This window comes from Ailuropoda melanoleuca, chromosome 4 (genome assembly GCF_002007445.2).
Source record: "Ailuropoda melanoleuca isolate Jingjing chromosome 4, ASM200744v2, whole genome shotgun sequence".
NCBI classification, from domain to species: domain Eukaryota; kingdom Metazoa; phylum Chordata; class Mammalia; order Carnivora; family Ursidae; genus Ailuropoda; species Ailuropoda melanoleuca.
The window spans coordinates 133,237,530-133,253,503 of NC_048221.1; the positions used below are offsets into that span (position 1 = coordinate 133,237,530).

Here is a 15,974-nt window from a genome sequence, read left to right on the forward strand (position 1 = left end):
TTTTGCGACTCCCTTTGTTTAGAGTCCTTCAGCGGCTTCCCATCTGTCAGGGTGGCAGCGGAGATGCTCTGGGCTGGTCAGCAGGGCTCTTGCTCCAGTCCCTCTCCTTCCTCCATCCTGCTGTTCTGCCCCTTGCCCTTGTGTGTCAGCATCCGCACCTTCTCTGACTTGCTCAAGATTCTTCCAGTTGGTCGTGTTGTTCCATTTCATGCTCTTGTGTTTGTGCAAGTCTGCCTGAAACTCTCTCTGTCATTCTTCCTTTGGAGGCCCTGTCATCTTTCCTGCTGGAATATTACCTTTTCTGTGAAGCTTTCTGTGGTCGTGCCTCCAGGCAGAGGAAGTATGACCTCTGTTCATGTTCCCATGGTGCTTTACATGCACCTCTGCTCGAGAAGCTGATACTGCTTTGCAGTGACGTGTCTGCATCTCTGCCTCCCGCCCTAGTTTCAGAGCACCTTGAGAGCACAGACTGTGTCTTGTTTTTATCACCTCATTGCCTGGTATCGTGCATGACACTGAGTTAAGAGTCGCTCAGTAACTGCCGAATAAATGAATGAATTCTCATTTGTTTCTGGGTTTTTTTTTCTTTCAGTTTTTAAGTAATTCAGAAATATAGCTAATAAATTGAGATGCTTACTATATATTTTACATATATTTATATATATACACATGTACACACATCTATATCTACATGTCTATATCTGTATAAAAAGAGAGAAGGTATACTTCAGATTCCTTCCGAGCTTTATTTCTGGCAAAGAACTATTTTTGGCAGTGTTATTCATAGAGGGACACGTAGAGCTGTTTCCACTCTGTGCACAGGTATTAGGGGGAAAACTCAGAAGCCGAGTGAAGCCGAGTGTACAGGATCTCCAGAGCTTTCAGTAGCTCAGAGAGGGGTGCTGAGGCCAGACGTGGTGGGTCACATGCATAATGACCAGCGGTCCAGTGGGAAAAGGCCCTGCTCCGTAAATGCAGGTTGGGAACTGGAGGTAACATTGCCAGTGTGCACCATCAGGAGCTCTTGGCTGGGGTTGTGGCCTTCTAGAAAAGAGGGGCCTCTGGAGTGCAGGAGGTGGAATCAGCTTGTTTTCTACTGTTGCTTTCAGTCAGACATGATGAAGCAGCTGTCTGTGGTACCAAAATGGAGAATAAATCAGCCTCCACCCCATCTCCTCACACAGCGAAGAAATTAAGGAAAGAAAAGAATTGTAGTAATGCTGCCATTAACACTATTTGTGTTTTTTTGTGTTCCCTTCCAGTTTTTGTGCCCAGTCACCTATGAAGCACTTTGTGCAGTCCTGGCACAAGCTGTCATCAAGCTGTCATCATGATTACACTTGAACGGAGAATTCTATTTTTCCTACGTAGGACTTTCTTCCTTGTCCTTTCAGAAGTGTTGGATAATGAGCTAAACCCCAAGCAATTATTTTTAGCATGGTTGCCCTTATGAGTATACAAGCAACTTAACGTGATTTTTTCCTTATTAACATCCCTTTTTTACATTGTTGTTTTTGTAATCAAATTATAATGATTGCATTGAGTGGGTAGTTTATACTTTTCCCAATGGCCAAAAAGCCCATATGGAAGCATGATTTTTTTTAAACTTTTTTTTTTAAACGAGATATATTTGACATTAAGGTATATAGCTTATTGATTTGATTTTTTTTTAAAGATTTTATTTATTTATTTGACAGAGATAGAGACAGCCAGCGAGAGAGGGAACATAAGCAGAGGGAGTGGGAGAGGAAGAAGCAGGCTCATAGCGGAGGAGCCTGATGTGGGGCTCGATCCCATAACGCCGGGATCACGCCCTGAGCCGAAGGCAGACGCTTAACCGCTGTGCCACCCAGGCGCCCCAAGATTTTTTTTTTTTTTAAAGTAGGCTTCATACCCAGTGTGGAGCACAACACGGGGCTGGAGCTCATGACCTTGAGATCAAGACCTGAGCTAAGATCAAGAGTGGGATGCTCAACTCACTGAGCCACCCAGGGGCCCCTGATTTGATACATTTATTTTGTAATATGGTTACCATTGTAGCTTAGCTAACACCATTACTATGTCACATAATTGTCATTTTTTTCTAGTGTTGGGACAATTTTTTTTTCATGTTAAAAGCACAGTTTAGAAAATCTTACGAGAAACCTTAAAAACTAGACAGATTATAAGTATTGGTTAGTATAGCTTAAATTCATTTACTTCTGCAAGTAAGAGTAAAGTTCACAATGGTTTTCTAGAAGTTAAGTATCCTAACATGATGTTATTTGTTTTCTTTTGCTGCTATAACATATTACCACAAATTCGGCTACTTAAAAACAGTGCAAATTGATTATCTTTCCATTCCCATGGGATAAAAATCTGGCAGACTTGGGTGGGTCTCTCCTTAGTCACACATGGCCAAATTCATGGTGCCGACAGTGCTGTGCTGTTTTCTGGAGCTTCTAAAGGAAGATCTGTTCCCATGCTCATTCATGTTGTTGACAGAATTCAATTCCTTGTGGTTATAAGACTGAGGTCCCCATTGCCTTGCTGGCTGTCACCTGGGGACTCTTCTCAGCTTCTAGATGCCACTCACTTCCCGTGGCTTGTGGCCTCTTCCTCTGTCTTCAAAGCCAGTGATGATGGGTTGAGTCCCCTCATGCCTCAGGTCTTTCTTGCCTGTGCCCCATGGCATGTTCCAGACACCCTCTCTCTGATCCCAGCTGGGAAAGGTTCTCTGTTAATAGGCTTGTGTGACTAGGTTAGTCCCACTCCAATATAAATAATCTCTTCACTTCAAAGTGTGTGTCCTTAATCATATTTGCAAAGTCCCTTTGCCATGCAATGCAGTATATTCCCAGGTTCCAGGGATTAGGACATGGACATCTTTGGGGGCCCATAATTCTATTTACCATGTAGGGCAGCTGTCAGGTTGGTCTACAACAGTACATTTGTATCCTGAGTATTTTTGATATATGATGTCCTGGCAATTACTGAGCGATTACATGATTTCTGTTTTTTATTACTTTTATAATACATGAATAAGTGATGTGATGTGGACCTAAATAGCCAAACTAAGCTCCCCTATCAGTATCAGGAGGGCTATTGAAATAGAGGGACTAGGCCTTACCTTCACTTTCATTTAAATGGGAAACTTAAGAAAAAATAAGTGGAGGTAGATAAACACTAAACCAAGAAGTTTGTTTTTGTAGAACAAGTCGTGTTTTTCTTTGATCAAAAGCAGATGTGGTTGTTGTCGTTTCTATTTAAAATAATGTTAATGTATTAGCATTTTTCTCCACATGGAATCTCTCAGTTGAGTAAATGGAGAGTCAGAATTCAAGCTGATTGCTTCAAGATTGGCAGGAGGTTTCATGTTATAAACCTTTTAAACACTATTAATCATCCACTTGTTTAGATGAAAAACAAAATACCTTTCAGCATTTATAGATGGGTCCTCCAAACCCTCTGCCTTTGTCTGGCTCATGGTAGCATTGTTGAAATGAATCATTTATTTCATCTTTAACCTAAATAATAAATATTTTCAAATGTCTAAGAAATAAACATGAATTTCTCATTGGTAGGATATTAGATCGGTAAAAAAGAACCCATTATTCGCTTCATAAATGTCTCTGAAGGGGATTATTGACTAATGCACGATGATGGTTTTTCCCTTACCAAATTTCTTCTGTAAATGATCCAAGAAGGTTCAATATGCCAGTAATGCTTTGTTTCACATTTTTTTTGTTGTTGGCAGCGATGGATTTTTAAATTTGTCTTCACGTCTGAGAAGTGCGAGTCGTCTCATTATCACTCTCTGTTCTTCTGACAACGTGCGTTTTCTGCTCTTGCCGTTTTCTGTTTTAACTAGGGCGAAGTCGGTGTTCCTGGCAGCAACTCCGACCTCTTGCACTGGAGCACCGCTGCCACCATGAAGGTCCTGTCCAGCACCACGACCACCACCAAGGCTGTGCTGCAGGCCGTCAGTGACGGGCAGTGGTGGAAGAAGTCCTTGGCGTACCTCCGGCCGCTTCACGTAAGCAATGCCTCTGTCTTTTTAAAATCCGTGGCGTGGCTTCTGTCAACTCATTAGCACTGCGTCTCAGTTGTTTCCATGTTGTGAACAGCTTTATCTTCTCTAGATTATTAAATAATCTCATAAGAAATGGAGGCCTCCCATCAGATAAGGGAAGAATCATTTATCTTATAGAATGTAACCTGCCCCCACAGGGTGCTTGCAAAAGACATTGATCTGTATCAGTGAGGTGTGGTTTGATTTGATGTCAGAATGAAAATTTAGTGGGATGAAAAGGAAAATGATTTCATCGGTGATCACTTGTTTTTCCTGTATTTCTATGGGCCAATAGTCCAGGAAAAGCACTGGAAGCTGGCGTGGGGGCTAAGGTTACTGGGGCTAAGGTTATTGGGTTAGAACAATAATACCACATACTGTGGGACTTAAATAACCTCAGGGTTCTAGAGGCTGGGAAGCTCTGGCAGGTTTAGCGTCTGGTGGGGTCTGCTTGCTGTGTTCTCACGTGGTGGGAGGGGCGAGGGAGCTCTGCCGTCTCTTGCTTAGGGGGCTAGTCCCATTCCTTAGGGCTCCAACCTCATGACCCGATCACCTCCCAAAGGCCCCCAACTCTTATTTTTTTAAAAATGTATTTATTTACTTTTAATTGAAGTGTAGTTGACATGGAATGTTACATTAATTGCAAGTGCACAACATAATGATTTCACAACTCTATACATCCGTACTCACCACAAGTGTAGCTACCATCTGTCATTATATAACACTATTACAGTACCCTTGACTGTGTTCCCCATACCATCATACCCATGACTTATTCATTCCATAGCTGAAAGCCTGTACCTCCCACTCCTCTTCACTCACTTTGCTTATTCTCCACCCCCTTCCCTCTGGCAGTCATCAGTTCTCTTATTTGTGGGTCTGCTTATGCTTTTTTGTTTGCTTATTTGTTTTTTAGATTCTACATTTAAGTGAAATCATATATTTGTCTGTCTTTGACTTATTTCCCTTAGTGTAATACCATCTAAATCCATTCGTGTTGTTGCAAATGACAAGATCTCGTTCTTTTTTATGGCAGAGTAATATTCCATCGTGTATATATATATATATATATACCCAAAGGCCCCACCTCTTAATACCATCATGTTTTGGAGGCTTAGAATTTCAACGTGTGAATTTTAGCAGATGACACAGACATTCAGTTTTTAGTAGGTGCTTTGGGTAAAGAGAACAACATAACAGATTCCTTTACCCATTCTGGAAATAGAGGTCGGGACAAGTGGTAGAACAATTGCATGTGCTTTCTGTGACCAGTGAACCTGTTGTTCCCCTGCCGTCTTCCCTGCTCTCTCACACTGCAGTCCTTGGTCTCACTGGAAAGCGTAGAGGAAAAAGGAACATGCTTGTTTATAAGTTCACCCCAAACACTCAGTGGGTGTATCATTCATTTCATTCACGCTTCAAATACTCCTCAGGCGTTTTCTGTGTGCCAAAGCCTGTACTAGTGATCGGGAGCAGAGCTGGGCAACCCTTCACGTGCGGAGCCTGTATTTCAGTGGGGGAGACAAAGAAACCCACCGATGAAATATTCGTGTAATAATGTAACAGTGGGTGGTCGTGAGGACTATGAGGATAACTTCATAGGTATGGGTAAGGTAAGGGGAGAGTGATTGATATTGGGGGGTGAAGGTCTGACTTAGATCGGAAGGTAGGTATCTCAGGAGTCACTCGAGCAGAAACCTGAGTGAGCCAAGTACAGAGCCCTGTTTGAAGGAAGGTGCTTGACCTCTTTGTAGAACAGAAGGGAGGCTTCTGTAGTATGAACAGAGTGAACAGCGGGAAGAACGATAGGTGATGAGATCAAGGAGGTGGTGAAGAGGCCAACATCCGAAGCCTTGTATAGACTGTGATGAGGACCACAGGTTTTATCCTGAGTAGGACGGAATGCCATTGGAGAATGTAGACAATGTGGGTGTGTGATCCAGCTTCACTTTTCCTAAGATCTTCTCAGTGCTGTGTGGAGAGCTGGCAGTGTGAGTCACAGCAGGGGCGAAGAAGTCTCTGGTCTGGTGCTCCAGGGGGGAGGTGGTGGCAGGGTGGACCAGAGCAGCTGTGAAGGAAGTGGGAGATGTATTTTGCCAGGTCCCTGCAGATGGTCTGGATGTGGGACATCCAGGAAAGAGGAGAAGCAAGGGTGATGTTAGCTGAGATGGTTGGGTAACTGTCGATACGACAGACTGAGATGGTGTGTGTTTGACTTGGGGGTACATCTGCATGTCTCTTCTCATTGTATCACATTGGGTATGATTATGGCTAGTTTCCTGACTTGTGTCTTGGACTTTTTGAGGGTACGTGCCTCAGATGAAGTGTGTAACCCCGCGCCTGATGCCAGATCGTTTTTGTTAAGTGTCAGTTGTCGTTCTTGTCATCGTTTGCAGCAGTGCCTTCACGGTTTCCCGAGGCTGTGCTTGGCATCAAGTGAGGGCTCTGCAAACTCGGAGGAATGGGTGACTGTGATTTACTTGGCTTTTCCAGTGGGGAGCTTTATGATCTGAGGAAGGTCAACCTGAAGACGATGAACTACTAGGGATCCGAAAGCACTTGCCAGTGAGGACAGCCGCTGACAGGTCTTGAAGGCAGTTGTGGGGTGGCAGGGATGAGGCAAGGGGCGCACTTCCATCTTGCCTCCAGCTGGTAGGGTTTCAGCAGGTGAGGTCCCAGGTGAGCCTGGAAGCAGGGTGGGGTCTGCCGAGGCTGTCCGCATAGACAGGCCCCTTGTAGTGGAAGAAAGGCATAGAAGCTGGTAGGACGCGTGAAGTAGATCTTGGTTGGAGTGAAGAATCAGCCTTTAATGTTGATTGCTGTTGAAGAACTTTGAATGTTATTTTGCATAGTCTAGCCTTGATATTGTGGCATTTTGGTCTTGTTCAGAGCTACTAAAGGTGTGTGGAGCAGGGGAGCAATGTGTACGAAATGATGTTTTAGGAAGGTTACTCTGACTGTAGGATAGAAGACTTGCCATGCGTTTAACACTGATTGCTTCTTTGTTTTTGACGCATTGATGTCAGAGTGACCGGGAAAATCAGAAGGCACTGCCGGCTGAGGTTGAAGTGCTGCTTTTAGAACGTGGGTGCCATTCGTACCCGCTCTGCTGGGCGTCTGTGTCATGCTGACACACACTGCAGATCCCACAGTGCACGTGGATCCGTTTCTCCTGAAATAACCCTTCCTTCTCCTCTGCCCATCTGTCCCCAGCACTCTTTCCTTTTATCCACTGTTCTTCACTTTGTTCTATTTAGGGGCAAGAATTTGGTGGTGCTTATCAAATCGGAGCCATAGCCAATGAAGATCTAGAAAAGCAAGGCTCTCATCCTTTCTATGAATCTGTCCTCTCCGATCCCTTTGTCACAGAGGTAAGGACAGTGTGCCTAGCAGCACAGATTCAACTGTCCTGCTGTTGTGGGCATTTTAGTATAAACAAAAGTTAAAATGCTCCTGAAAATGTACCTCTTTAGCTTTGTTCTCACTCATGTTATTCATGGTTTTATGTTACTTTTTTTAAAAAAAAAATATTTTTTTAAAGATTTATTTTATTTATTTTAGAGAGAGGGACCAAGTGGGGGAAGGGGGAGCGGGAGAGAGAGAATCTCAAGCAAGAGTCCCTGCTGAGTGCAGAGCCTGATGCTGGGCTAGATCTCACAACCTGGAGATCATGACCTGAGCTGAAATCAAGAGTCGGATGCTTAACTGAACGAGCCATCTAGGCGACCTGGTTTTATGTGACTTGTATATATTATCACATGTTATGAAATTAAAATCTATTTCAAGTTGTACATAAAATAATATGCTTTAGTAAGTGAGAAGTTATAATTTGAATCATCAAAAGGTATAAAATTCTATGATTCTGTTCTAAAAATATCTTCAAAGAAAAAAGGCACCTACTAAACGAGTGTAACTGCTTCTGTCTAGTCTGCAGTGACCTATGACCCCCACCTGCACGTTCCAGTGGAAAGCTTTGCAGAGGTATTGCTAAGAACTGGGAAACTGGCCGAGACTAAAACTGAAGGGGAAGAGGTATTTCCAACAACAGAAGGTATGAAAGAAGGTTCTAGTTCCCTGACAGTGTAACTCCTATTAGGGGAACCATAAATGAAAAACTACGGGTGAATGGGAGTGGGGAAAAACAGCAATACATTTTCGTAATTCTGAATAGCTTAACTTGAACCATCGTGCATTTATTTAAAACATTTATTTGAGTACCTTCTGTTTTCCGGATACTTACTAATATTGAGGATTTAAAAGGATAAGTATGATATAATTGAAGTGATTCTTATAGGTATTTCTGATTTTATGTGTTAATTAAGAACTCTTAAGTATTTGCTTCACAGAACGTAGATGTATATTTCATCTTAAGGATTTTCTGCACGGCCACATGTCTTTCCGTGTAGAATTTTTTGGAAAGAATTAAATGTATGTAAGTTCACCAAAGACACCTTTCCATTTGTACATTTTTTTCTCTTTAGTCTCCTTACTTCTTTTTAAGGTTCCAGCATAATTTCCTTGACTATTTTTATTCAGTTCCCTCTCTCTCTGTTCTGTCCTCAGTGAATACCTCATGATATAAAGGCTGCTGGAGCTCCAGCTATCTCTCTCTATTCCAGGCATCAATAAGGAGAAAAGAAGAAGGCAGGCAAAACAGTCTCCTTCGTACTCCTTTTTTTTTTTTTTTTTTATAATCAATTTTATTTTATTATATTATGTTAATCACCATACAGTACATCCCCTGATTCTGATGTAAAGTTTGATGCTTCATTAGTTGCGTATAACACCCAGTGCACCATGCAATACGTGCCCTCCTTACTACCCACCACCAGTCCATCCCCTTCCCCCACCCCCTCCCCTCTGAAGTCCCCAGTTTGTTTCCCATAGTCCATAGTCTCTCATGTTTCATTCCCCCTTCTGATTACCCCCCTTTTCTTTATCCCTTTCTTCCCCTACCGATCATCCTAGTTCTTATGTTCCATAGATGAGAGAAATCATATGATAATTGTCTTTCTCTGCTTGACTTATTTCACTTAGCATTATCTCCTCCAGTGCCGTCCATGTTGCAGCAAATGTTGAGAATTCGTTCTTTCTGATAGCTGAGTAATATTCCATTGTATATATGGACCACAGCTTCTTAATCCAGTCATCTGTTGAAGGGCATCTCGGCTCCTTCCATGATTTGGCTATTGTGGACAATGCAGCTATGAACATTGGGGTGCATATGGCCCTTCTCTTTACTACGTCTGTATCTTTGGGGTAAACACCCAGTAGTGCAATGGCTGGGTCATAGGGTAGTTCAATTTTTAACTTTTTAAGGGACCTCCACACTGTTTTCCAGAGTGGCTGTACCAACTTGCATTCCCACCAACAATGTAGGAGGGATCCCCTTTCTCCACATCCTCTCCAACAATTGTTGTTTCTTGCCTTGTCTATCTTTGCCATTCTAACTGGCGTAAGGTGGTATCTCAGTGTGGTTTTGATTTGAATTTCCCTGATGGCTAATGATTTTGAACATTTTTTCATGTGTCTGTTAGCCATTTGTATGTCTTCATTGGAAAAGTGTCTGTTCATATCTTCTGCCCATTTTATGATTTGTTTATTTGTTTCTCGTGTATTGAGTTTGAGAAGTTCTTTGTAGATCTTGGATACCAGTCCTTTATCTGTGGTGTCCTTTGCAAATATATTCTCCCATTCCGTGGGCTGTCTCTTAGTTTTTTTGACTGTTTCCTTGGCTGTGCAGAAGCTCTTTATCCTGATAAAGTCCCATAAGTTCATTTTATCTTTTATTTCTCTTGCCTTTGGAGATGTGTCGTGAAAAAGGTTGCTCTGGCCGATGTCATAGAAGTTGTTGCCTATGTTCTCCTCTAGAATTTTGATGGATTCCTGTCTCACATTGAGGTCTTTCATCCATTTGGAGTTTATTTTTGTGTATGGTGTGAGAGAGTGGTCAAGTTTCATTCTTTTGCATGTAGCTGTCCAATTTTCCCAGCACCATTTATTGAAGAGACTGTCTTTTTTCCACCGGATGTTTTTTCCTGCTTTATCAAAGATTAGTTGCCCAAAGAGCCGAGGGTCCATTTCTGGGTTCTCTATTCTGTTCCATTGGTCGATGTGTCTGTTTTTGTGCCAGTACCATGCTGTCTTTGTGATCACAGCTTTGTAGTACAGCTCGAAATCCGGCATTGTGATGCCCCCAGCTTTGTTTTTCCTTTTCAACAGTTCCTTGGAGATTCGGGGCCTTTTCTGGTTCCATACAAATTTAAGGACTATTTGTTCCAGTTCTTTGAAAAATGTCCTCGGTATTTTGATCGGGATAGCATTGAAAGTGTAGATTGCTCTGGGTAGTATGGACATTTTAACTATGTTAATTCTTCCAATCCATGAGCATGGAATATTTTTCCATCTTTTTATGTCTTCCTCAATATCTTTCAAAAGTGATCTATAGTTTCTAGCATATAGGTCCTTTACGTCTCTGGTTAAGTTAATTCCAAGGTAACGCATGGTTTTTGGTGTTATTGTAAATGGGATGGATTCCCTAATTTCTCTTTCTTCAGTCTCGTTATTCGTGTATAGAAATGCAACTGATTTCTGGGCATTGATTTTGTATCCTGCCACCTTACTGAATTGTTCTATAACTTCTAATAGTTTGGGAGTGGATTCCTTTGGGTTTTCCATATAGAGTATCATGTCATCTGCAAAGAGAGACAGTTTGACTTCTTCTTTGCCGATTTGGATACCTTTGATCCCTTTTTGTCTTCTGATTGCTGTTGCAAGGACTTCTAGTACTATGTTGAATAATAGTGGCGAGAGTGGGCATCCTTGTCGTGTTCCTGATCTTAAGGGAAAGGCTTCCAGCTTTTCCCCATTGAGAATAATGCTTGCAGTAGGCTTTTCATAGATGGCTTTTATGAGATTGAGAAATGTACCCTCTATTCCTACACTCTGAAGGGTTTTAATCAGGAAAGGATGCTGTATTTTGTCAAATGCTTTTTCTGCATCAATTGAGAGGATCATATGGTTCTTGAGTCTTTTCTTGTTGATATGATGTATCACATTGATTGATTTGCGAGTGTTGAACCATGCTTGCATCCCAGGTATGAATCCCACTTGGTCATGATGGATAATCCTTTTAATGTACTGTTGGATTCTATTAGCAAGGATCTTGTTGAGGATTTTGGCATCCATATTCATTAGAGAAATCGGTCTGTAATTCTCCTTTTTGAGGGGGTCTTTGCCTGGTTTGGGGATCAAGGTAATATTAGCCTCATAGAATGAGTTTGGTAGCTTTCCTTCTGTTTCTATTTTTTGAAATAGCTTTAGGAGAATAGGTATTATTTCTTCTTTGAATGTTTGGTAGAATTCCCCAGGAAAACCGTCTGGGCCTGGAGTTTTATTATTTGGAAGGTTGTTTATCACTGACTCAATTTCTTCATAGTTAATTGGCCTATTTAAGAAATCTATTTCTTCCTGTTTCAGTCTTGGTAGTTTATAGGTTTCCAGGAAGGCCTCCATCTCTTCCAGATTGTTTAGTTTTTTGGCATATAGCTGTTGATAAAAGTTTCTAATAATCCTTGCAATTTCAATGGTGCTGGTCGTGACCTCTCCCTTTTCAGTCATAATTTTAATAATCTCAGTCCTTTCTCTTTGTTTTTGGACAAGTTTTGCCAGTGGTCTATCAATTTTATGGATTCTCTCAAAGAACCAGCTTCTAGTCCTGTTGATCTGCTCTACTGTGGTTCTGGTCTCTAATTCATTGATTTCTGCTCTAATCTTGGTCAACTCCTTCCTTGTCAGTGGGTTAGGCCTGTCCCTCTGTTGCTGTTCCAGTTTCTTGAGGTGAGAATATAGAAACTGCATTTTAGATTTTTCTATTCTTTTGAGTGAGGCTTGGATGGCTATGTATTTCCCCCTTAGGACTGCCTTTGCAGTATCCCATAGGTTTTGGACCGTTGTGTATTCATTCTCGTTGGTCTCCATAAATTGTTTAATTTGTTTTTTGATTTCCTGGTTTATCGAGTCATTCTTGAGCAGGATGGTTCTTAGCCTCCAAGTGTTTGAGTTTCTTCCAGGTTTTTCCTTGTGGTTGAGTTCCAATTTCAGAGCGTTGTGGTCTGAGAATATGCAGGGGATAATTTCAATCTTTTGGTATTGGCTGAGACCTGTTTTGTGTCCCAGAGCATGATCTATTCTTGAGAATGTTCCATGGGCATTTGAATAGAATGAGTATTCTTTGGTTCTGGGGTGTAGTGTTCTATATATATCTATGAGGTCCAACTCGTCGAGTATGGCATTCAAAGCCTTTGATTCTTTGCTTAGTTTTTGCCAGGGTGTTCTGTCTATTTCTGATAGTGGGGTGTTGAGGTCCCCTACTATTACTGTGTTCTTATCTATATGTCTCTTTATTTTGGTTAAGAGTTGGCTTGTGTATCTTGCTGCTCCCCTGTTGGGGGCATATATATTAATAATTGTCATATCCACTTGTTGAATACTTCCTTTAAGAATAATATAGTGCCCTTCTGTATCTCTCTCTATGGCCTCTAGTTTAAAATCCAGTCTATCTGATATGAGAATTGCTACTCCAGCTTTCTTTTGAGGTCCATTTGCGTGGAAGATGGTACTCCATCCCCTTACTCTAAGTCTGAATGCATCTTTGGGTTCAAAATGAGTCTCTTGTAGACAGCAAATGGATGGGTCATGTCTTTTTATCCAATCTGCAACCCTGTGGCGTTTTATGGGAGAGTTTAAGCCATTTAGATTGATAGAGATTATTGACAGATATGATTTTAATGATGCCATTTCTCTTTAAAGTCTTTGTATCGGTTGTGACTTGCTGCTCTGTATCACTCTTGGGGCCTTTTTACCTTTATAGAGCCCCCCTTAATATCTCCTGTAGGGCTGGTTTCGTGGTTACGAAATTGGTTAATGATTGGCGATTTTGGAACGTCTTTATTTCTCCATCAATTCTGAATGACAGCTTTGCTGGATAAAGGATCCTTGGCTGCATGTTTTTCTCTGAAAGAGCTTTAAAAATGCCCCCCCAAGCCTTTCTCTCATTCCAGGTCTCTGTAGACAGGTCTGACGTAATCCTGATACCTTTGCCTTGGTACGTGAGAAATTTCTTTGCCCTGGCCGCTTTCAATACTGTATCCTTGGATCTAATATTTGCGAATTGCACTATGACATGCCGTGGCGTAGGTTTGTCCTGGTTGAGCTTGGATGGGGTCCTCTCTGCCTCTTGGACACGAATGCTTGTTTCCCTTGCTAGATTAGGGAAGTTTTCAGCTACAATTTGTTCAAATATCTCTTCTAGACCTCTGTTTTTCTCCACCCCTTCAGGGATGCCGATGATTCTGACATTGGATCGTTTCATAGAGTCAGTAATCTCCCGTAATCTACATTCGTGGGCGTGGATTTTTTTAAGACCAGCTTCTATTTTCGTTTTTTCTTCTACTAACCCATCCTCCAATTCGCTAACGCGTTCCTCTGCCTCGGTGACCCTGGCCGTCAGAGCCTCTAGTTTTGACTGTATTTGGCCCACTGAGTTTTTAATTTCTGTCAGATTCGCTCTCATTTCTGCCCTTAGGGATTCTATATTCTCAGCAACGCTTTCTCTGATGCTTTTTTCAAGTTTACTCATCATCTTGACCATTGTTGCTCTGAATTCCATTTCTGATAATTGGGATACATCCATATGTATTAATTCTGTGGCCGAGGCCAATTCTGTGGCAGAGGCCACAGACTCATTATCTTTTCTTTGCTGGGGGGGACTTCTCCTTCTCGTCATTCTGATGAAGAGAGATTGCAGGGTTGTCCAGAGCCCAAGTGTTGACTGGGACCCAGGCCGTGCGCCCTTGTTTTATAGAGATCTTAGGGATGTGGGCTTCTTCCTTAAAGAGTTTATTTATTTATTTGAGAGAGAGAGAGACAGTCAGCAAGAAAGGGAACCCAAGCAGAGGAGTGGGAGAGGAAGAAGCAGGTTCCCGGTGGAGAAGCCCGATGAAGGACTCCTTACGGAGCGTTGTGATCACACCCTAATCCGAAGACAGGTGCTTGGTGACTGCGCCACTCAGGCGCTCCGGGTTGTGGGCTTCTTGATTTTTCAGCCTGCCTTCTGGGGGAGGGGCCTGCCTGCCGGTACTCAGAAAACCCTGTTTGGGTAGAGTCTCTGTGTCCCTTGCGAGGGGGGATGGGGATGGGCACCCTGTGAGCCGGTATTTCCGGGCTTTTGTTCTCTGGCGGCTTTCCCTGGCGGTTTGCTATGCCTCTTCTGAGAGAGCAGCAGCGGCTGAAATTCAGCCTCTGTCTCAGAACAGAGGGATCGCGGATCGTTCTCCACTGATGTTCTGGCCACTTTAACTCTGTTTCTGTTGGTGCTGCTCAACCCTGCAGCATCCCGGGCTGTGCGCCCCACACCCGGCGTCCCAGCCCTCACTTCCAGGGCCGGCACGTCTCTGTCCTTTGTGTTTCCAACCCCGCCAGCCGCCAGCCGCCCCGCGCGGGCTCCCGGAGCTCCCCGTCTCAGTCTGGTGTCTCACGGGTGCTGACCGCGAGTCCGCCTGCTCCCCCGTGCAGGTGGCCCTCCAGCCGCCAGCCGCCCCGCGGACGCTCCCGGAGCTCCCGGTCTCAGCCTCGATCCAGTGAGCACACCGGAGCTCCGGAGCTCCGTGAGATGCTTGGTGGTGCACGCTCCCGGCTCACGGACTCAGTCTGCCGTTTCCAGAGTGCGGGTCCGCGGTCCGCCCGCTCCCCGGTGCAGGTGGCCCGCCAGCCGCCCTGCGCGCGCGCTCCTGGAGCTCGCGTTCTAAGTCTGTTGTCTCGCGGGTGCCGTCCGCGAGTCCGCCTGCTCCCCCGTGCAGGTGGCCCGCCAACCGCCAGCCGTCCCGCGTGCGCTCCCGGAGCTCCCTTCTCAGCCTGCTGTCTCAAGCGTGCGGGTCCGCGGTCTGTCCGCTCCCCCTTGCAGGTGGCTACCGCTTCCCGGCGCCCTGACACGGCGGCTCCCTCCCCCTTCTGTTTAGCTTCCGATATCTGTGCGCGGTTTCACGGCTCCCCGCTTCGTACCTCGATACTCAGCGCTGGAGATGTTCATTTGTAGAGATCCAGATGTATCTTCCTGCGTCTCAGGCTGATTCCGTGGATATTCCTGCTGGTCTGGTACCTATCCAGCTCAACTCAGGGGACCGGCTGAAAAAGGGGTCCCCTACTCCTCCGCCATCTTAACCTCANCCCCAAAAGGTCCATTTCTTATAGAAAACTCCATTCCTCTTCTCGATGAAGTAGCTGGCTCCCTCTTCCGTGAAGCCCTCCTCCCAGCCGCGGGGCAGGTCTGCGGAAACGCCAAAAAAGTCGGGTCAAACTTGAGCCGCCCGGGCGCGCAACCCCCGAGCGCTGCCCCTCGCCCCGCTGGCCCGGCTCCCACCTGAGCGGCAGTGTGTTGTTTTAAAGAAAACCTGGCCTCTCCCTGCTTTATTTTTGGTTTTGCTTTAAAAAAAAAAAAAAAGAAAAGAAAAAAAGAAAAGGAAAAAAAGACTTTCAACTATAGATGAAAAGCGCTCCGGTAGCATTTGAAGATTTGCAGGACTTAGAAAACACAGAAAAAGTCTCAGAAAAGTGTCTTCTATCCTTGGGCTCCTTCGTACTCCTATCCACACCTTCCTCTTAGATATTTCTGACTATCTGTCACTGCCAGTAAACCTGGATGATGTGGTCTTAATTGAGCACGTTGCTGTGTGGAATAAAATTTAGGGAAAATGTATATGGGGAATAGAACTTCCATTTTCTCAGAAACCTGATCCTGTCACTCATTTTTGGATAATCCATCTTTCTTTCTTTTTTTTAAATAATATTTTTTATTATTTTATGTTAGTCACCATACCTAGTTTTGATGTAAAGTTCCATGATTCATTACTTGCGTATAACACCC

At 43.7% G+C, this 15,974-nt stretch overlaps 1 protein-coding gene across 2 annotated transcripts in view; it reads left to right on the forward strand.

Moving 5' to 3' along the window:
- The window catches only part of NBAS (NBAS subunit of NRZ tethering complex), a 336,415-nt gene that overhangs the window by 188,764 nt on the left and 131,677 nt on the right, over positions 1-15,974 (forward strand). For both annotated transcript variants that reach the window (XM_034659882.1, XM_034659883.1), the window contains 3 exons: positions 3,851-4,015; positions 7,309-7,422; positions 7,979-8,102. In XM_034659882.1, the coding sequence (XP_034515773.1) occupies positions 3,851-4,015; positions 7,309-7,422; positions 7,979-8,102 (403 nt within the window). The remainder of the gene's footprint in view (positions 1-3,850; positions 4,016-7,308; positions 7,423-7,978; positions 8,103-15,974) is intronic.